At 34.6% G+C, this 24,362-nt stretch overlaps 1 protein-coding gene across 2 annotated transcripts; it reads right to left on the bottom strand.

Moving 5' to 3' along the window:
* Positions 1-1,945: 1,945 nt before the first annotated feature.
* l(1)G0289 (plexin domain containing lethal (1) G0289) lies at positions 1,946-22,384 on the bottom strand. Of its 2 annotated transcripts, XM_077446397.1 has the most exons (12): positions 22,247-22,384; positions 16,085-16,342; positions 12,661-12,792; positions 10,509-10,603; positions 10,293-10,424; positions 8,844-9,036; positions 7,356-7,565; positions 7,044-7,195; positions 6,848-6,920; positions 6,636-6,770; positions 5,306-5,463; positions 1,946-3,195 (listed from the first exon to the last, which is right to left on the bottom strand). In XM_077446397.1, exons 1-12 carry the CDS (start codon positions 22,332-22,334, stop codon positions 3,127-3,129), a joined length of 1,695 nt encoding a protein of 564 aa, XP_077302523.1. In that variant the 5' UTR covers positions 22,335-22,384; the 3' UTR covers positions 1,946-3,126. The 2 variants fall into 2 exon arrangements, with proteins under 2 accessions (XP_077302523.1, XP_077302524.1); XM_077446398.1 differs by lacking the exon at positions 12,661-12,792.
* Positions 22,385-24,362: the final 1,978 nt, after the last annotated feature.

The raw sequence follows: 24,362 nt of genomic DNA, 5'->3' as shown, positions 1-24,362 counted from the left end.
TAAAATCGTTCAAGTTGGAGTCGAATCATAAAATGAAGTCGGTAAATTGTGAACTGACTACAGCCCTGGTAAAAACACTTTTTATATTACATGGATTTATTTTATATTTAATTTTTTATCCCTTGACTAATGGAAAAATTTGGCGTATTAATAAAATATAATGTACATAAGTTCTGAATGTTGATATGATAACCAAGTCTTTAAGATAACATGTATTCATCATAGCTTTTATCAACTTTCGCAAACAATGCAAGGACCAAGGTTAAAAATTGATAGCAAGCATTGTCACCCACAAACATTGTCTACATAGGAAATAACTTTCGTGCTGATTAAAAATTCGACAGTGAGATTAAGAAACTATGAGTTCCAAACTAAAAAAAAAACGTTTTACTTACGATTACAATTCAGGAAAAAAATTGCCTCTTATCCGATCGTTTTTATACTTTGCCATATTGCTCATTTTGGTCATCAATATAAGTAAATGGATCCTCCGCCATTACGATGATGCAAAAATATCGTGTAAGACGCGTTTCAGATTTGAATTTCTGAAAAGTGACTGACGTCTATCCAGTTTTTAGGTTTAAACATAGATGGCGGTAGTAAAATAAAATTATTGATATTTATATTCAAAATAATAATTGAACATTTGCTGATTCATTTTTGGTTTCTGGCTCACACTTTGGTCAAAGTCAAACGAACTCTCTGTCTATAGCTGCCGGTGAGAATTAGATGTATATAGAATTCGAAATAAAAGTCAAACTTTCGCATTTCATTTATTAAAGTTAAATATTTGCAATCAATGGTTTTCTAAAAGTTAAGTGAGAAACATCTGTAAAATTGTAAAATTTATAATTCTAAAAAATCCAAATGCACATACCATAATACATAGCAACATTCGTAAGAAGTTCACAACTAGCTTTCCATAAAAAAATACAATAAAAAAAATACTGATTCATATTAGTATGCAATTGTTATAAAGTTTTGTATAAATCCTTAAAGTTTTATGTATAAGAATAAGAACAATTTGTTCAGTAGAATAAAAAAGTGCCGTCTATATAAAAATATATCGTAGACGATTTTGGAAGGGCTAAAAATCGAGAAAAAAATGATGTAAATTAATTCATGTATAAAATCGGAAAGCACTGCAATTTTCAATGTGATTCCATCGGAAGGAAATTAACAATTTTAATAGTGTTTTTTTGTTTTACCCATTGCTTGCATAATATATGATATATTATTGGTTATAGATATTAATATCTTGTTATTTGACTATGATTTATTATTGATATTCATAACATTACTTAATGGTAATAATAAAATTAATTATCACAAAATGAATGCAAGGCCGTACAAAATTGCATTTCTTTCCTTTCCTTTTTTAGTAACAATATTTTATATACATACGGTACATGATTTTTATATTTTACGTTAGTATTTAATTAAAATTTTATTAATTAGATAATAAAAACTCACATAATACGAAGCAAAGTATGCATGTGTGCAATTTATAATATAAAATGGTAAATTTAATAAAAAATAAAAACATTTAAAAACAACAATTTCAACACATCAACTGTTGGTGCTTTTTATTTAATTATATTGGAATAATTAATTATAAATACATATTATAATATTTCAGATCTCACACAGTCGATTGCTTGAAAATAAAAGATGTTACAATTTTATGATTTTTTAATGCAACATTTACACCATAAACAATATATATATATATATATATATATATATATATATATATATATATATATATATATATATATATATATATATATAAAAATATATATTATGCGTGTGCTAAAACTAGGAATAAAAAGAAAAAAATTGAATGAAACGGACAATACGTATTTATAAATGGAAAATTCGAGTTGTAAAATGAGTATAACAGTTCAGATACTTGATTCAAGCGTTCATAAATAAATAAAAATAAAACGATTAATACAATATTATGTATTGTTAATTCGTATTTTTGGACATTTTCATAGCATAATTTATGAAAACATGTCTCGGAACTTTATGTCACATATGAATACATTGTGTTTTGCACACAAACTCACAGGAATCTACGAAGTATATTATGTATAATAAAATAAATGGTGTGTAAAAATATATGTTTGTATAAAAAAATAAAGATTTGCACAGTATATGTAAAGTGTACGTATGCATATAAAAAAAGATAAACATAGGAAAAAATCATATACATACAAAGCGCCAAAATATAGAAAAAAAATATAGATCGAAAGATGTTTTAAATCGAAAAAAATATATCTCACATACTACACAACCGAAATTTTGAATTTTTAGTGCTTACCACTGTAAGTACATTAAAATAATATGAAAAGAAATACATTAAAATCATTAACAACTAAATCATAATAATATCCACTATATAAAACGTTTGATACAATTTTGCCGATTTTTCGCACAACAGAAGGTATACATATTATATAATAGAAATTAATTAACATTTTATCTATTGAAAAAAAAAAGATAAAAAAGGCTACACCTAAGACGTAAACAATACAAAAAAAAAAATATAAAAATATCTCAAATATATCCCAATCGATCTCGGCTAAACAAAAAAAAACACGCAAGTAACAAGATACATATGCAAACCAAGATAATTTCATTAATAGTCGAATTGATAAGTAACGGTCACACTGTACATTTGCATACAGTTCAATTAAAATACAGGCACTTTTTGCATTCAAATGTTCATTCTATTTTTTAAATGAACACATTTCCCAATACGACAATACATTTATTACGAAGATATATGTACACATTGACATTTTTCACAAATTTTCTTACTACTAATTGAAAATAAGGTCACTGAGATGTGACACATTGTTGATGACGTTCGAGTGATTAATTTTCTTACTGCTAATTGAAAAAAATAATGTCACTGAGATGTGACAGATTGTGATTAAAATTCGAGTGATTAATTTTTTACAACAGCCACGATAATGGTTAAAATATTTTTTGGTGATCAAACAGGGGACTCCTTTGGCCGATATATATATATTTTTTTTTTTTTCAGTATCACAATTACCGATGTGATCAAGAAGTTTTGAGAACATTGCCAATTTTCTATTTTTTTAATCGATTCCATTACATGTGAATTGTGGCTGCTGTGTAACGAGCTTCTCCTCTACGCCAACTCCATTGAGATGGACGGTACTGAAAAATATTTAAAAACAAACAGTTAGTATAGAAAAAATTGCAATATTAAATTTATTTATAATGCTTATATGAAGAACAGGATATTCTTTGTGTATTCGTATATAAATAAGTGGGTAAAACTCATAATACTGATTAATATAATTAAATATACCTTAACACCTTTTCCAGCCTGGTAGCATGAAATAAGTATATAAAATTAATAATAATAATATATATACATATACATATGTATGTGGTAGAGAATCCTGACAGATGACGCTGTTCAGGACCTGGCGGTTGAGGTGAAGACCAAACACATGCGTTTTCAATCATGTAGTTTATTAAGACCAACCGTGCGGAGCACAGGTCCAACTGCGACTAACCGTTACATCCCTGCCCCTTTTCACAATCAGTCGTAACATACCCTTTCTCAGCCATAGTCCATACATCAGCCTTTCGTTCAATTCCAACCCTACATGTATATATATAAAAAAAAGAGACGCGATGTATGTTTGTGGGTGTGTGCGAGTGCATCGACAAGTATGGAGATTTCTTAAAAAACGTATCTTAGAATACCAAGAGTATACGTTGTGCATAGGGATGTGACGTGACAACCGATCGTGTCGAGGAGACGGGGGGGAAATGGGGGGGGGGGGGGGTGGAGCGTCTGACATGTGCTCCTGATATTGAGCACTTGCGTTGAAATGGGTGACGTCAGCGTCAGATTCATGCATCATTTCGATGTGGGTGAACGGCAAGCTCGATTTTCTACTATTAATACGCGCGCGCGCCTATAAATTACCTTATACACTATATTTATATATAAAATATAACTTAATTAAAACTCTTGTATCAATTCCTTTCCGAAACCATCCGTTAAAATAACTACACTAGAAGGTATATATTACTTGTAATTTCTATAAAATACATAACTAAATATCTAATTCTTATAAGTATGGCGTTAATTTAAAATCAGAATCGTTTTTGTTGTTGTTTAGATTAATTTTTAAATAAATAATAACAATAAAAAAACATTAGCCAGCAGCATAGCTCGGTCGTTAACCCTTTGCCCGTGGCAATAAGTATAGCGAACAAGCCCTGTATGCGGCACCTTTTTCGCGAATTTGGCAATCGAGTTTTCGACCTTAAATACAGATTTTAATATTTACTCAAGTAACCAGATATATTAATTAACACAAAGTATTATTTTAAACAATAAAATACACAATATATCTCGTAGTTTTGGCTTAATTGTCAAATAATCATTCTTCATACAATTGTATGAAGACGTGACGTCACATAAACGAGGTTTCTAATAAACTAATTTTGACTGGTATATATTCATTTTAAGCAAATTGAATAGATGGCATTCAACTCTCAGTAATATATTCAACCAATTTTGAACCTTAAAACAGTTGAAATAGGTGCATATAAGGCTCAAAATCCCGTGCAAAGTTCAGAAATTCTATGGAAGACAGCCGCAATATAGACTTGTCGCCCAAAGCTTCCATAGGAGACGGTCGCGGGCAAGCGGTTAAGCTTCTGCTTAGCGTCGAGAGGTGCCGGGTTCGATCTCATGAGCTGTAGTGCTACCTGGATATTTGTGACTCCAGGTCGATCGTTTCCTATCGGAGTTTGCCAATTTTCTCTGATTTCATTGTTGAAACGGTTCCCAGTAAAATTGGCTAAATATCCTTCCTACCTACTATGTCACCACTATTTGAGATTGATTAATGTACAATTCATAGATGTCTCGTAATTCAGCGACATGTATAATATAATAAAAAAAATGCTGAAATGTTTGTAATTGGCCAGGAAGGCGCATTGGGGTTACATGTAAGGCCTTCCTGGTATATATGTAAAAAATAAATAAAATTTATTAAATCTGTTCAATGATTAAAATGATTGCACTCACTTTGAAATCTGTTGTAATTCGATTTTTCGATTAAATTTTCAAACCAAAATAATACACAATTTTCACATACATACAAAATATGTAAAAAAAAAATTGAAAATAGTAACAACATTGTCATCAATTGCGATGCGTTTAAGAACCGAGTGGCAGATCAATATTGTGACTTCAACATCTTTATCTAGATCAATTTGGCGACTTCCACATAGTACTCACTTTAATCAGTAGTTGTCCACTATATGTGTGGGGGTTGCGATAAGCATACACCAACCAGGCCAACAATCCTACGGTCGTTAATAAAGCGACCAAACTGACCGTCACTGCTGTCTGTCCCCCTTCGTTGTTCGGTTGATGCACCTCTTCATTTGTAGCTTCTAGAAAATTATATGAAAAATTTATTGCCAAAAAAGTAGACGTCGTCTGCTAAATATGAGGTGAAAATGAAAATTCACGACCGAGCAATGTTTTCGTAATACAGTAATTAGAACCTAGATTATCCGGACTGTTAAAAACAAACAAAATTTTTACTGCTTTGATATGCATAACATAAAAATTCGAAAATAAAAACGAGAAATGAATCAGTTGTCTTCAAAATTCAATATTCAAAGGACGCGTTTGTTGCTTGAAAACTTGATCGCGATTTAAATATCTATGTTTAATATTACCAATATGGAAAAGAAAACGTGTTGTTTTATCATTAACACTATGGTGGCTGCTGACTCGTATTTGTATCATGTTGGGTGCACAACGCTTACTGGCTGCAGATACATATATGATTCACGACTGTGCGTATATATTTTTCAGTCCGCTGATATATATTTGTATCACGTTTTCGTCATATTATTATTAAATATGTAATAAACGAAAACTTGATACAAAATTGTATCATCGGCCACAAACGAATGACGCAAACGTGATACAAAAATATATCAGCAGACTCATACAGTTCGCGCAGTCATAAATCAAATATGTACCAGCGGCCACTAAGCGTTGTGCACCCGACATAATACAAATATGAGTCAGTGGCCGCCATCGTGTTATAAAAGACACATATAAAATCAATGCTTTAAAAAGCGGTTTCTTAGTACGTTTTTTTTGTTGAATTAGGTGTTGGAACAGATCTTGGATATAAAAAAACAAAGTGAGAAAATTATGAAGTTTACTGATTCTTTAATGTCATAAGATGGAAGCTCGGAGCGTAAGGTTATGCAAAAATCAGGATATAAAGAAGTTGAAGACTGTATTTTTATGTGGTTCATTCAAAGACGATCGTCTCGACACCCAATATCTGGTCCATTATTGTATGAAAAGTATTCGCGATTTGGCAGCTTCAAAAAGAACAGCCTAACTTTAAGCAAAAATACATGATTGAATTTCTTAATAGAGAATTGTAGACAAATAAAAATTATTCATACTGAATGTACACGTCTTTCCCTGCCAATTGTGACTTTTTCCATTATCCGGACTACCTTCATCCCCAATTAGTGCGGATAATCCAGGTTCTACTGTATAATAATTTCACATATGATACTCCACTGAAACTTACTAGGGTGTAATGTAGTTTCTGAATTATTTTTGCTAGAAATGTTCGGCGCAATGTGATCCTGAGGACTCTTGCTAGGTGCTACGGTGACTGTTGTTTGGCATTGAGACAATTTGTTGATTTTTGTCTCTTCACAATCTGTAGTAAATTGAAAACATTACATTAGTATTTTGAATAAAAATTATTCATTTCAGTTCAATATTATCATTACTGACTTTTAATAATCCAATCTTGACGATTTCTATCATTTCCGTGAGAGCATCGATTAATATTGGGACACCATGCACACTAGAAATTAAGGTAAATAACAAACAATTAATACTTTTGCTAGCTAATATCGAAAATATAGCAAAAAGAGATAAATTCCTCAGAGTCGGAGTAATTCTGAGGAGTTTCGAATAAGAAAATTACATTAAATCCAGTTTCATGTTGAATACACGAACTACAGGTGTTATATTGTAGACAAGTCGGCAACGCAGTCAAATATATCAATGTGTTATTTGTGATGGGTTTACTGCGGAAGTCCACCAGGTGATACTCGTATATGGATTTTCTTCGAGAGACTGAAACAGACGAAAAAATAATTTTTAAATATAATTCTTCTGTGACGAAACTTCATAGTTTCAACGCGAATGTTTAAATATGGCGATTTGGTAAAGCATATATAATAAGATTTATGAAAATGTACGTTAAATAATAAAACTTGAGCATATATATACTCACGGAAGAACATTTTGTCAATTATGAAAGCATCGCTGAGTCCGACTTTAACCGGATGGCTGTCATTCCGGATGGAATCAATTGGTATAGGAACCGACTTGTAAGCGAACGTTATATCACCGTTGGCTAGGAGATGCGTGGCGAATGTGAATTTTTCACTTTGATTCTTGTCCTGCAGTGTGACATTTTCCCAGATGACCGTGAACGACGTACCTTTAATAACAAAACGAGAAACACAATAAGACATTGTGCTGTGCGAATTCACCTTCAACATGCCACTAATAAAATAATACGCAAACTAATGCTAAACATGTTAAAAAATGATAAAATTAGGCAAAATATATAATTTTGCAAAGTTTGTAAATCAAAACATTACTGTAATCAAAACACATTTTAAATGTTAGTGTATCCGAAATTAAGTATGATTTCAAACAAACCAAATCATCATTCCTTTTATTCATTTTCAATACTGAATGTGATGCTTATTATGTGTTACATATACGTAGGGCTGTGGAGTCGGATCAAAATTTACCAACTCAGACTTTTCTTGTCAACGTATCCAACTATTAGTAATAAAAGTAACAGCGATTTTCAAAATACAAAAAAATTCAAATGTAATCCAATTTATTGAATTATTGGTAAATTAAACCAGGAGCTTGGACTAGTGGTTAGCACATATGCTTTCGAACATAGTGGTCACGGGTTTACTCCCCAGTGGTTGACCTTGATTTGTGCCCCCAGGTCGATCGTTTCCTATCAGAGTTTGCCAACGTATCTGATTTTCATTGAAACGGCTCCAACAAATTGGCAAACTTTACTCATTTCTCGCAATTTTCCAGTTTTCAGCATCTGGAATTTCGCTGATTCGTACAAAAATGCTGCAAATTATCATCTATTGATGTCTCTATGATCCTTCTTTAAAAATATTCTAAAAATTGTATATCGATGTTTGTAATTGGCGAGGAAAGGAATTTTAATTAATTAATCGATTTACTTTAATAAAACAGTAGTTTAAAAACTATAGTTAATGAATACCGGAATATTATTCATTAAAAAAATGGAGTCGGTTGATTTTTTACAACTCCGCTTGAAATGCTCCACAACCCTGGTTATATGAAATGAACATGTTTTAACATAAAGCAATGTTTGAATCCAAGTACATACGCAGCTTATAAAATTTAGAACAACGCAAAACAGACAATATTACAACGCAAAATAATAATAATAAAGTGCATCAGAATATTTTTCATTATTTCAATAAGACCATACATTTAATCAAATGTAGTAGTAAGTTAGGAGAAAATTGTATAATATTACATATGTAAGGAGTAAGTCAGAATTCAACATTCTTGGCTTTGACCTAACCATCCCAACAAAGAGCATAGCAATTAAGACAAACATTATTTCAATGAGATATGTACATACATATATTCTTCGCAATGGCGATCGCAAAATGCGAAAATTACGCATCTCTAACAGTAACAAACTAACCGTTATCTATGTATTTGACAAAACTGTCATTATGAAGACCGGCGTCGAAGTTGGCCATCAACGGTGCGATGAACTGGGTTGCTGCAATCCACTTATGAACGTAATCTCCCATATATAAGAATCCACCAGTAGCTATCGTTATGTTCCACACATAGTGTCCATAGAACGGAAAGCCGAACGACAAGTTAACAATCTGTGAATTAGAAACGAATACATATTTTACTCTCATTAAAGCACACTTATTCAAAACTTATACCAGTTGACAAAATACAAACAGACACCGGTGATCTAACATTGGATGGATAGGTGTCAGAAAGAGTCAAGAGATTTAAATACCTGGGTACTTGGTTAAATGAACAGATGGACCCAGATGAATATTTAAGAATCTGTTTAGAACAGCGTTTATCAAAATTAAGGTTTATCAAATCGTACGCGTTTGAGATTCGCGAAGGGCTACGTCTGGTCAGTGTTGCTATATGGATGCGAAACGTGAACTCTGAAGGCCAGGATGATCAGACGCATCGAAGCTTTTAAGATGTGGGTCCACAAGCGTATGCTGAAGATACTTCTTCTTCTTCTTCACGTGCCATGTCCTCCCAGAACATCAGCAACTAGATGTCCCATTCATATTTTGTCAATGGCTGCTCGGAATAGTGCTCGGGTGCTGAGGCCATACCACTGCCGAAGATTCTTTAGCCACGATGTTTTCCGCCAGCCCCGACTGCGTTGGCCTACGATTTTCTCCTGGATTATTAGGCGCAGTAGATCGTATTTCTCGTTCCGCATCACATGTCCAAAGTACTCCAATTTACGCCATTTCACACTTCGACATGCTTTCCCATCAGGGCAAGCATCTCGGCATTGATACGACGCGCCATCCACGAGACTGAAGATAGGATGGACCAAAAAAGTCTCAAATGAAGCTGTCCTCGGCATGATAGGGAGAGGCAGGGAACTTGTTTCCGTCACCAAGCGGAGAAAGAAGGAGTACCTCGAGGTACCACACATGATACGGGGTCTAAATTACGAATTTCTCTATTTGATGATCATGAGGAAAATAGAAGGTAGGATATGGATTGGCAGGAAGAAGTTGTCTTGGCTACGAATCAAGCTGTTCCACTGATATCGGTGCACTTGCGCATGTAATCGACAAGGTGGATGCGGACAAGACATTAGAAGAATTCAATTATTCGCTATGGAAATAAAAGTCTTCTCGGTGTCTTTAAATTTTTCTCTTGCAAGTGTGGTATAAATTCAAATGTCAATAAAACACAATCAGAGTACGGTAATAGAATGTTCAAATCGCTGCGTTGATCATATTAGCACTTACGTCATAAAATACACAACACGTACAATTTGGATATTATTTTTAGTCACGCATCATTCGAAAACAACTCGCACATGAATAAAGCGAAAGATACATAATACGAATAAACGAACGAGTCATACCACTGCTCTTTTATGGGATTGGCTTAGAACTGGAGTCGTGATGACCGCACCGCTGTTCATAATCATCTTCCAATATTCTTCGAAACGATTTTTGTCCACAATAAACGTACTGTTGTAATACTCGTGAGTGTCCTGCAAAAAGTCGATAAAAAAAACTCTCAAGCAAATGATGACAAGCGTGACTTTGTTGTCACAATAAAATACATTATCGCTTACATTCTTTATATTAGTCACATTGTGACTGGCGAGCAGCGTCTCTTGTAGCTCGGTGAACTCGTCCGAATTAAAATCGTCGACAGCACTGCCATTTCCTTAAAATCAGAATTGGAGGAATGTTATTGTTTATATGCACCTATCAAAATGATAACGAACGAAACTAGAGACGAACGAGAAAGCTCACGACTTCACGGTGATCCAGTTCGTCTTATATGATGAAATATGATATAAGCCACACGATTAATAAGAAATTATACAAAATAATTACTGACACCATCTGATATATTCGAACCGATCTATCATGAGACTCACGTAAAATGTACTCGATCTGCAATGACCAATTACATTTCGTTTCAGTTTCGCTTTGAATTTTGGTCAAGAAGTACAACATTGTTCGTGCGTATAGTTTGAATTTTATTTTTTGTGAGTTTTGAGTTTGGGTTTCGTATTTTGAAATATTTACGTTAACAAGATGGCGGCCGCTGACTCATATTTGTATCATGTTGGGTGCACGACGCTTAGTGGCCGCTGGTACATATAAGATTTATGACTGCGCGAACTGTTTCAGTCCGCTGATATATTTTTGTATAAAACTATATACTGCGTGTATAAAAATATATACGCGCAGTCGTGAATCATATATTTATCAGCGGCCAGTAAGCGTTGTGCACCAAACATGATACAAATATGAGTCAGCGGCCACCATAGTGTTGATAAAATTTTAATATAAAATACGTACGTTGTTGAAATTATTAATTTATTTATGGAATACGTATATATTTTAAATGAATGGAAATTTATATTTTTTAGACGATAAAAGTAATTGTCTACATCATGTTATGAAAAGCATAACTTACAGTAATATTATTAACCACTTAATCGCCACACGTTTGTAGAAACCGATTCAACCCTTGACACTATCTCTTGAATATATCTCAAACTAACAAAAAAATATTGACTTTTTTAAATTTCATTAGTATCACAGGATATTTTTAGATGTCACTGTTAAGAAACCAAAATTTATTTCGAGTCATAAATACGAAGAGCGCGCACCGGTGCGCTTATGGCGATGAAGTGGTTAAAGACCTTGCATTGAATTACATTGTAATAATATTATATATTTAATAAGGAAATTAAATTAAGGAAATTATTATACGTCCTTACAATGTTACAACACATCGCACGAATGTGACAGCATGCTCAATTCTCGTAAGTCTCACGCTACATTGGATCGAATATAAGAAATACTGACCCGAATGTAAAACAACACACATTAAATTCTACCAAAAGATTGTGCATCCAAAATACAAAATTATAAATTTCTACTTAATTAATAATACACAATATTAAACACCAACCGTTTCAGAGTCAAACTAGATATGAAAAGAAAGTACCAATTTTATAAAACTGTCATTTTTTACATTGATAATTTATTACTACCACCAATATTGATGTACCAAACGGTTCGGTGATTATTGGTCACAAAGCGCTCGCCCAAAAGTCACTAAAATCTCTATAACGGAACATCTGGCGGCCGAAAAGTCCATCATACTAACGATAACTATCACACTAACGAGAACTCGACTGCCAAATATTCCGTATTCGCGATTTTCATGTCAAAAATCGTCTTTTGGGCGATCGTGATGTGACTAATAATCCAATGACCGTATTTACATAGTCGACAATTCAACAACAAGGATTCTACCACTCAATATACTATAACAAATGTACATAGTCGACAATTCAACAAGGATTCTACCACACAATATACTATAAGAAATGTAAACTGTCAAAATGTTAATTGAATCTTTTTCCGTTAATAGGAAATAAAAATATATCATTTCGTATGAAACCATCCAAAGTACAAAAATTTAAATTAAAAATGTGCGATCGAATTCTTTTGTTTTTTTCTTCTTTTTTTACTATTTTATTTCAATGAATATATATATATATATATATGAATTTTAAATGAGATTTGAGGAAAAAGGTGGCGAAAACCCGTTCTGCAGCATTTTAATACCGAATTAAAATGTCATGTCAACATCAATAAAAACCAACAATACGAATACATTAAAATGAAATTCAACTTATGAAGGCTTTTATTTTTTATTCCAATTTATGTACATATGAACAATTGCCGTGTTGGCATTACCTTCATCGGGAACTATGGGTTTGCTCACGCATATGGAAGAATTTAAATTCGAGCCGCGCTCGCAGTCTTTAAAGCGTCTCAAGTCCACATCATCTTCGCCCAGATTGTGATGGGCGGCACCGCCCTCTGCTTCTATAAACAACATCATCAATGCTTACACATACGACTTTCGACCAGAACAACGTCTGCACACCGCGTTGTCAACCGACAACGATTACACCCGTTCGTAATCGCGGTCGAAAGCCAGCCAAACATTATTTTCATTATCCAACTGAGGTCAATTAGAAACAATGATATGTTGCAGTTAATATAAAACAACACACACAAAATATAATACAATCGTACATAAAAATAATACACGAAAACCTGTCGGCATGCAATCATAAATTCCGTGAATAATTCATTCACGCTCCCTTTGTGCTAATTTTGATTAGGAACTGTACGTATGTAAATAAATAAAACTAAAACAACACTCCGATGTTGAAACGAGCCGTTCGTTTTATTTACAACTAGTGTTACAATAATAGAAGCGCCTTCTTGAATACATTTCTTGTTTCAATAGCATGCGTACCGTTTCCATAAATACGCAATATTGTACGCGTATGCTTTTGCCGAATGCCGACGCTTTCATGAAAACTTTCATATACGATGTTAATTGAATAATATGTTACTTAAATGATCAATTTACTTATAAAAATGTACACCATGTTGTTTATTGTGTGTTTTTGAATGCATCGTGCAATTTTTAACGATGCACTTGCCCGTTGCCCTTGCCCAGAGAAGTTTTTATTGGACATACCATCGACCACCAGGCTTCAAATATGGATGGATAATCGTCACTTGACAACAATATAACGCCTAAAGCCACTTCTATTATTATAACATTTCTCTGTTGTGGCCGTTGAAATTTCGACGGGTGGTTTCGGAAACAAATTACAATACTTATAGTACTAATTAATTGGAATCGGAACTAAAACAGAAATCGGGAATCAAAACTGAAACAGGGATCGGTATCTGGAACTGAAAATGGAGTCCGTATCCAAAACAAAGAGGAATCCAGAACTGGAATTGAAACAAGAATCCGGATCCGGAACTGAAACAGGAATCCGGATCTGGAACTGAAACAGTAATCGGGATCCGGACCAGTAACAGGAAACCAGATCAGAAATTAAAGCAAAAGTCGGGAACCGGAACTGAGACAGGAATCCGGATGCGGAACTGAAACAGTAATCGGGATCCGTAACAGTAAACGAAGCTGTCGTACCGAGGGGGCACCCCACCGACCTGGACCCCCCGCGCCCGCCCTCGAAATCAAAATGTAAATCGCATTCGAAATCAATTATATAATAATAATTAATAATACATACATCCTGGCATACTAAAATTTGGTTTTTCGAAATCGAAAAACCTTAACACGATGGTGGCCGCTGACTCATATTTGTATCATGTTGGGTGCACAACACTTAGTGGCCGCTGGTACATATATGATTTACGACGGCGCGAACTTTACCAGTCTGCTGATATAATTTTGTATCACGTTTGCGTCAATCGTTTGTGGCCGATGATACAAATTTGAACCACGTTTTCGTCATAAACGAATATATATCAGTGGACTGAAAAATATATTCACGCAGTCGTGAATCATATATGATACAAATATGAGTCAGCGGCCACCATAGTGTTAAGATACATTTAACTTAACAAAGCCTATTCCAAATTTGCATATATATTAGAAAATTACAAAGCTTATTCTGAAATTGCAACTGGATATTATATTTTATATTATCTCTGCATACATATGTATGCTCCTGGTACTCTAAAATTTGTTTTTTCGAAATCCCCATTCTGTTCCCACGTTCTGCCATATAGTATTTATATACATATTTATAATAAATTGAACAACAGTGCTATTATTGATACTGTGCAAATATGTTATTTACATTTTTTTTTTTAATACAAATTAAGATAACCAGATCCGATCAAAAGGTCTGATTTGCTTATCAACATTCTAATTAGGAGTGTGTGCATAATTGTAATTAGAATACTACGCAACTAGTCTCTGTTACTTATTGTATACATTTTAATTTATGGTAAACTGGGAGGTCAATGAGTAAACGGCCATCTGAAGTGAAGATATGTAGATTTTTTCCGAAATATGTTTGTACCTACAAATGCGCTGGACTTTTATATATAATATAAACAGTACAACTTTACCGTTACCGTTTCATCAATAATTAACATAGATAACACTGATTTATTACATTCTGGTGTCATATATCTTTCGAGTTGAATGTTTTTAATACAAACTCCAAGGTTGTCTGTGGGTCAAAATCTTGGCTGTAATAGAATGTTCTCAATGGTGATTATTTTTCATACATATTCTAATCTCAAGCGTAGCCCACTTTATCAAGTCGAAACGTTTTTTCTTTTCTATTTACCATATAGTGAAGTTTTATTGGGTAAGATTTGTTCTCCAATGGTTTCGAGTCTAAAAAATGACGAATAAGAATGGATAATGATTTTTATTGGGCACGGTGATCTTCTGATCGAAAATTATCGTCAGATAAAACCAACAAACTCCAATATCAATTTGCTGAATTTACCATACACGTTCCCGTTTTTCAGCGATTTTTTTTACAGAAACATTACAGTTTCATCGCAATTGGTTCAACGGTATAGGAATGCACATGTGACAGACAGACAAACATTGATTTTTATTATATACATGGGTCTACCTCACGGGACCGAAAGTGAAAAGCCCGAAAAAGCAAATATCGGAAGGCAAAGATCGAAAATCAAAAGATCAAAAAAAAAGGGTGCATAGTAAACGGTACTATGTATATATAATATATATATGAGTGGCATGTGGTGAAATTATATCTCTTTTTGTCATACAGCCTTGTTTAATGTGCGCGCGCAGGATACAGGAGGAAAAACCTGTTCCTCTGGTTCCTGTTGTATCCTGCTCGCGCAAATTAATTGAGGATGTACGACGGAGAGAGACTTTGACTGCACGCCACTGATATATATATATACTAACCGTTTTTCATATGTATGCATGGTAAAGGAACATTTTCGACTTTTTAACATTGGGTGCGGTGACGGTCACCTGTGTAACATATGCATTAAAACGAATGACTTTGGTTATGCTAACATTCCAGAGAGAGAGAGAGAGAGGGGACCAACCAATCGTACCTCTAGCCACGACCTTATCAATCTGCCAATAGTTTTATCAATCCAACAGTGTTCGACTAGAATTAACAGTAAACCAAAGCTGTAAATTGCGACACACAGTTTAAAAAACCTCCACATGGTGAGTAGTTAACACTACAATACATACAAGGCGAACCAACACTATACAAATTTAACAGGAAAAGATTACAAAATACACAAATATATATTCGAGATAAGGAAAGGTATTCACTTGGCGTCGAACTGGTCGTGAGGGTGACATTTTTAGCCGCATCTGCTTTAACATTGGACGAGGACGTGGACGTCGCATTCTTGTTCGGGGAAGCCGTCTTATTATTCGGGGCCAGAGTGGACTCTAATGTGGGCACCGACGTGCTTTGAGGCGTGACCACATCCTTCGGGATCCCCTCGGGCAGGGTTCTACGCGATCGTACATTTGCCGTCGCGTCGTCTTGAAACGGCAAATACATATGCAAATTTGTGAGGCCATCTGCAAATTTAATATCAATTAGCATATAATTATGAATAAATATAAGTGTGTGCACACTTTTCGCCGCCGAAAACAAAAATACTCATCCTCGGAATCGAAGCGCACGCACACACACACACACACACACACGCACGCGCGATAACTAGTCGTTTCAGACGCACCGGTGTTAACTGGTTACATTTGGTTATGGAAAATAATGTTAAGCAATGGGATATTGAGTTGAGATATGTATGTATGTACGTACGGGGTGTAAACAAAAGTATGCAAATGACAACGACAACACTTGAGCCGGTGTGTCGTTATCTCGAGTGATGTTGCTGCCGTGTAATTGAAAATTGAGCTGTGTTAGTAGAGACGTGATGAAAAATTAATCCGGCACGGGGATGTGGGTCGATTCGGCCGAATCTCCATTAACTAAATCGTATAAAATAATTGAAAAAATGACCGTGTTCAACCCTTTGAATGCCGATTGGCGTTTCGCTAACAAGTCCGTGAGCCTGAAATACGCCGATGCTACCCGCTAAGCCTTTTCAGGTTGAGTTGAAAAAAAAAAAATGCATTGAACACGGGTCGTGTAATCCGTGTCAATGTTTATAAAGATTGGTTTACACCGGAATTTCTGAATTTATAACCATAGCAGAATTTCTCAATGGAAATCCCCAACTGCTGAGTATTTTAGATTGTGGCTTGGCATTTAGAATGTGAGCCATTACATTTCAACAACAATGAAGAAGATGGAACTCGTTTTGGAAAAATACATTCATTGATAGACTTCTTTTGCTTATTTAATATTGTTGCAAGATATATTAGAGAGTCTAAGCAAAACTCGAAATCCTCGGCGGTAGTTATCTAGGGTTTGTTTGGATCAGCTACAATTTTTATACCGGCTTTCTATTGGATTTCTAAGTAAATCTAGTTGGAAATTTTCAGCGCGGCGGCTTTCAACAGAAAAGACGTCACCACTCAAAGGGTTAGACATTGAGTGCTTGAATTTAAATTAAAATGTTAAAACTGAGTATCTTTTGTGCCTTTGATGGTGCTCTTGTTCATTACTAATCGAGCAATATACTAATATATTTATTCATTTAAGTTTAGACCATTGTGACATTACAGAAGTCCCTAATGCGCCACAATGGTTGAAAAAATACAGAGAGACGAGTAAAAGCCAGCGCCAATATATAAGAACCAGCTGCAGATACAAAACATCCCTGCGATGCCCAAATAGGGAGAAGATCAAAATTCCAATCATGCATCACATTCAATTATGAAAATAAGGATGAGTGCAGGCTACCAGACAGGTAGGTTAAAATAATCTACGCTCACTGAGGTGGAAAATATCACAATCAGGCTCAGCAGCAACGATTTCATTGAGAAGTCGGATAGCTCTTGGAATAGGAGCCATTCGATAAAGAACTGTGCAGGCATGAGGTACAACCATCAAATCAAGATGTCTACCACCCACATAATTTAGTTTGAGTTCATCACTTTGATGGTTGACCGATAAGAATCGAGATGCAAAGCTTACCCACTGCCAGGCTAAATGAAATGAGAATATAATGACGAAATTGTCATTCCAAAAATCGGCATTTACTTGAAATAATGCATAGAGCGGGTGATTTCATAATACGTCGACAAAGTGTTAATATTTACGAAGAGAGTGATAAATGAAGCTACAAAAAACTTTTAGCAGCTTATCGACAATCATATAGCGGTGTTTGAGAAACACTGGTATACGCTGTAATTACTATCTATCGTTGCATTTACATTTTTACAAGTGTTCACTTTCACCACTGGAATACGACCAATATGTTTTCTATGGTAAAATCTCAGCGAATTTTATCGCATCATATATAATATGTACGTGACGTTGTAGCATTTATTTATTTTTGAATGGGAACAAATATTGATAAGCAAAATATTAATATTGAATGATATAAGCAAATAATAAACATTGAAACATACGATTCCAGCCTGCGTAATGTTAGTCATATATTTAAAAAAAACGGATGTAACCAACCCACGACTTTATCTAAGTATTTGATGAATATAACAAGTATAAGAAACAAAATTCGATAATGAAACATCCATACACGTTCAGACATACCGAATCTGAGAGCATTTTCGATATAAATTGAGTGCAAATGTATGGAAACTTAGACAAGATAAAAGTTCTACCTTCATCGTCGGATTTGGTTCAAATTTTTTTATTACTTAACCCTCCCTCAACGAAGTGGGGTATACAAGTGCCCCAATTTATACGTTTTTCGTAATATCTATGTGGTTTTAAAGCTATATTTCTTGTATTCCTAGAATGAACTACGAGAAATTTATTTGAATAGATTTTGTATGATTTAAAAAAGGGGTACTCGTAAAAAATACATTTCTACGTTTCAAAGTATGATTTAAAGGCGGTAGCGATAAGTCACGTTTTTGACTGTTCGCTCGCATATTCTTGTTATATTTTCGAGAGAAAGAGACAGCTATATTTTCGTAAGTTATTGTTTTCGCCGCGTTTGGCACGTGGCTATTGAGTCATGCAGCCGCCTGTTGGTCTTGCCTATGTGCGTTTGCATGTTGATGCTTGTCGTTATTTTTAAATACAAAAGTAGTCGAAAACATGCTATAGGACTAAAACTTTTTTATGTTGATATATAAAATGATTAAAAAGATATGTATATTGAACCCATTTGTATTGAGAAAAGCTATATTTTGATTAAAAAATACCGGGGTCTTACTCGAACCCGGTTCGTGACACACGTACGATCTCGACGCTCCTTCCTTCAAAGGTTTATAAATATTATAAACATACAATATTAAGAAGATATAAATAATGTAAAAGGTCAAAATAAAATAATTAATTATTGCTTTAAAAAAATGACGACTTCCGGATTACGAATTCTAACCCAAACCTCATTAACATAAATTAGTACATAAAGAATACAAATATAAATTTTCAACTTGATACGTCACAACATTTTTACTTTTCTGTGGAAAAATTCCACTTCCGGTTTATTAAATTGTATTATTTTCATCACATTGATACAAAGATTAATACTTCATAGTTTCCTCATGAAGAGCACCCATATTTAAAGAGTCGAATAAAATAGTGGAAGAAAAATAGAACTAGAGTGAAGTGACACTTCCGGTTGACGGGTTTTCACGGAATGTTATATACAACTTGGAATTAAGAGAATATTCTAGAGGTTGTGCCAAGGGTTGCACTAAACACATATAATAAAATAATCGAATCGGTTTCTACAAACGTGTGGTGATTAAGTGGTTAAATTGACTGATCAGATAAAAAAAAAAGAAAACAGCGTCAATTTACAAGTTACAAACCGAGTTTTAAGTAATTTATATTGCGGTTTTCCAAGTGGATGAACTTTGATTGGCTCAATATAATCAAACCACATTAGTATTTTTATTTAACGTTTGTAACTTTTGCATGAGGTAAGTATTAAAAAAAGATTTGCGAAAATTGTCACAAAATTACTCGGTTAACCTTTCCACCGCGTACGACTACTATACATGTCCTAGCGAACATGCCCTCAGCGCGCGAGACACGCATAGATGTCTTGGAAGTTCCAACCTGTATAAGAGCCGTCTATTGTGTTAAAATTTTATAGCTTGGTTGAAAATATTACTAAATGTATACTTAACCAAATTCAATAGATGGCAGTAGTCAAAAAAAATAAATATAGGTTGTAAAATTCAAAAAAATATTACAACCTATATTTATAGTCGAAAACGCGATAACAAAATCCGCAAAAAAGCAGCCGCGTACAGGGCATGTTCGCTAAATTTGGTGACGCGGGCAAAGGGTTAAAAATCGCATGAATATATCAAAGGAATAAATATATTAAGATTCAATGAAAAAAAAACAAATGGTGAATTTGTTGCATAATAAGCAAAGACTTTATTGTATCCTCAAACCGAGGAAACCAAGAAAGCCGACAATTGAATAGAAAAGAATCGAATTCGGTCACATGTTTGTAGTAAGTTCATAGAAATGCTGATCGTCAGTCTCAAAATTGAAACTTTTTGCTCAAAGTCGACATTGAATCATAAAATCCTCGAATTGAATAGAATTTGGAATCCGTTATTTGCAAGTAACACTTGTGCACCCAGCTTGTTAAAAACACAATAATAGTGTAAACGGTTCTCAGCTAAAGATATGCAGATATATGCCTTTGGAGGAATTGAAATAATTGTGATTCGATATTACAATATTAGCTTGTTATTATTTAATTTAAATTTTTTTCAAAGCTTACGAAAAGGTATGGAAATTTTTGATTTTTCACGAGAGAACTGTGTTTTTGGATTAATAATTCTGTCTTTCAATCGTAATTCGTTCAAGAGAGCTGCACTCTCGAGACATCCAAACATTCAAAGGTGCTCAAGAAAAACTAACGCAATGGAATTCCACAAAAAAAGCGTCAAGTGGTATTTGTATGTTATCCGAGGGTGTTGACCCTTTTTTGCGGAACTCTATTGGACGAGTTCTTCTTGAAGGCCTTTGAAAATTAGGATCGAAACTGCGCTACTATTCAGTGCATCTTTGCGGAAACCTTTGAAAGGATACCAATGTGGTCTAAGAGAGTATGAAAACAGGAACAAAACTGCATTCATAACTCAATTTAGATCGTAAAGTTATTGCGTTGGTAATCTAAAGTCGCGATATGTATCAAAGAAAATTAAATGAAGGTGAAGAGTATATTTTCATATTGGGGTTCTTTGTTATCTAAATCAAATAATAGAGGTTCTACTGTAATCGAAATATCAGCTAGAATAATGTTAAGTGATGCTTTAGTTTTTCTTCTAACATACAATTTATTGTTTCAATGTAAGGAATCTTATATATAAAACCGAAACGGTGAGTGTAGTTTGTTTGTGATTGGATGGATTGGTCAAAGACGATTGTGATTGGTCGGTCGTTAAATGATATAAATTTTTTTTCGATTCAAATAAATTTAATAAAAAAAAAAACAAATGAAAATTTTTATTTAATTTCCATTTACTGTGAGAAGCCCGGGTAGTACCACTAGTATAATATAATTCGAATTAGAATTTTTTGCGCTTGCAACATTGTTGTATCAGACGCTTCATTTACTAATTTACGCCCGAAATTAAATTGATATAGAAAAAAAGTCATTTGTGGATTCATAAATCAATCGAATGAGTTATGAACCGTTAGTACGGGGCAGGAGGGCAACGGGAAGTAGCAGCCAGAGTATATTGACACTTCCGGTTTGGGTTTTGCATGCAATAATTGAATACGTCATGTCATACACTGGATCACAATTGCGACCTTGAATTTTTTACGCTTTCACAAGTCGATAAAGTGCATCGCGATTCGATCGACAGATTTTCTTCCGTTGCGCGCATGCGTCATACTTGACCCCTACGCTCGATTTCGACGTTTCAATGAACGTACAAAAACACAATAAACTACAGTGCATCATTGCGTGATGCCATTGTTGTAATATTACGTATACTATTCGAGAAAACATACGAAATCCAAACTGTCAGATTCACTTTTGCAAGGTAGCCATTTTGATTTGTAAAGTTTGTCAATAAATACTGCGACATATTGTACATAGCCGCACAGATTGTTTATTGTTGTTTTGTTAAGCTTTATGATTTAAAAAAAATATGCAAGACGTAAGCAGTTGAATTGTTTGGAATTGATTGTTTTCACGTCATTCGTCGGTGGTCGTTAAATTAAATTCTTCACCCCGTACACCACGTGTCACCTGAGGCCGATGCAATCACAGTCTGTTTTACCGCAATGTAAGGGTCAATGGATGTTATTTAAAACATGTTAATAACAAATATCACAGAAAAAGATTGGTCGCGTTTAATTATGTTAATTCCGGATCAAAACATAATAGTATTAGACGTTACCTGATGAGGAATGTGCAATAGCCGCACTAAAACAGGTAAATAAAAGTGCAACGAGCGCGAAAGCGCACGTCGAACGACGAACGGCCATGTCGACGACCAGTCGCAGTGTGCTGATGTCACCAGCACAAAGATCAGGTCTAAACTAAACTCAATTTACAGCCATACGCGTTTTAATTTCGAGAATAATATACAAAAGAGGTTTGGACGATAATAAGGAGCAAAATGCAATTTTAAATTAAAAAATAATTATCGTACCGTTGCTAAAAAATTAACGTAAGCTTAAAAATTCTAAAGCAGTATGGTGACTATAAATTCATGATCACAATGAGTAATGTTCCTAGAGTTTCGATGACTATAGCTTGTATTTAAACCAGGGCTGTGGAGTCGGAGTCGGAGTCGTGAAAAATGAGTGACTCGGAACATTTTTTATATAAAATGCATTTTTTTAATTACGAAATTTATGACAAATAAATAGAGCTAAGAACGCTCTGTTTGAATTAACGATTCGTATGAAAGGTCTTTGAGTGGGAAACGAGACAACATCAGGCAGCTTTGATCAATCAGTACTTGAATTATCATCATCTTCATCCGACACCGCCGAATCTGAAGACGATTTTGAAAAATATCTCAATGAATAAGATAAAATAAAACGTCCTCGTTTGAGTCTGTAGGCGGGGTACATGTGTGTTGACCGTATCCCGGCCTAACGAAACACTGTTGTGCTAGTTTTATAAAGTTTTATTGTTTGCCTATGGTTGTACAAAGGTATGGTATTTGTGGGCAAAAGTATGTCGTTCAGCGGTCTCTGGATATGGTAGAGTGTCGCTGGCTCGGCATTCAGCTATGTTCAGAAGGTCTCTGGATGCGGCAGTGTGTTGCTGGCTCGTTGTTCGGCTATGTTCGGAAGGCCTCTGGATACGGCAGTGTGTTGCTGGCTCGTCCGGCTGGTTGATCTTCCAAGTCCGCGTAGTGTAGTGGTGGCTGGTCAGGAGCTGTATGTTGACTGGTCTGCTGCTGTGTGTCGACGCTTGCTGCTGTGGGTCGACTGGCGTTGTTTGGGTTGTACCTCCTTTTATAGTGTTTCTGGAATCACCTGATCGATGGTGGTGGTTTGTTGATAGGTAAGAGAGGAATTTGCTTTTTTCGAGGCGTAGAATTTTCTGGAATGATTGATGGAAGTGGTTGTTGATGCGTAAGCGCATGTGGTTGTTGATGCGTAAACGAGGAATGCACTTTTGTCGAGGCGTAGAATTTTCTGGAATGATTGATGGAAGTGGTTGTTGATGCGTAAGCGCATGTGGTTGTTGATGCGTAAACGAGGAATGTGCTTTTGTCGAGGCGTAGAATTTTCTGGAATGATTGGCGCCGTTCCGCTCGATGTAGTTTAATGGTGGCGGCGTGTTTCGACCGTTTTGGTTCCACTCGACTGGTAGGGCGTTCCGCTTGAGTTTAATATAATGGTTGCAGGTGTGCGACGTCTGGTTTTCGGGAATGTATTCTGCGTCGCAGTAACTGTTTTGATGAATGTGAGTTCCGCAAGGAATGTGGTTTGTTGTTGCGGAATATTCTCGAATGTTTCGATGACGATGACTATGACGAGATTCCTACAAGTCCCAATATAGCAGACGAAGGAGACGCTATTTCAAAATTTCAAAATGAATTTTACGATGTATTAAAAATGGTCGAAAAAATTGACCCGAGCTTATAATTTAAATGTTAAAATGGCAATACAGCAGTATCCAAAAATCGTAAAGGATTCAGCGTTGATCGTTACAGCATTGCCGTCATCTCAAGTAGAGCGGTTATTTTCCGCTCTCAAAATCCTCAATTCTGATTTGAGAGCTTCTACAAACACAGTTTTAATAGAAGCAATGTTTTTTTTTAAGAATAAATTCAAATCAATAATTAATTAAGTTTGATCTTGTTTTATTTTTATGCCTATAACATGAAAAATATTTGCAAAGGTAGGAAAACAACCTGATAAAACTTAACATTTTTGAGTCGGAGTCGAAGTCGTGTTGTTAGTAAATATCGGAATCGTGATTTTTTTTAACGACTCCACAGCCCTGATTTAAGCGATGAATATTTTATACATTTTGATCAGTATTATATTTAA

This window comes from Arctopsyche grandis, chromosome 2 (genome assembly GCF_051622035.1).
Source record: "Arctopsyche grandis isolate Sample6627 chromosome 2, ASM5162203v2, whole genome shotgun sequence".
In the NCBI taxonomy this organism is placed as follows: Eukaryota; Metazoa; Arthropoda; class Insecta; order Trichoptera; family Hydropsychidae; genus Arctopsyche; species Arctopsyche grandis.
This window is presented reverse-complemented; position numbering and strand designations above follow the sequence as displayed.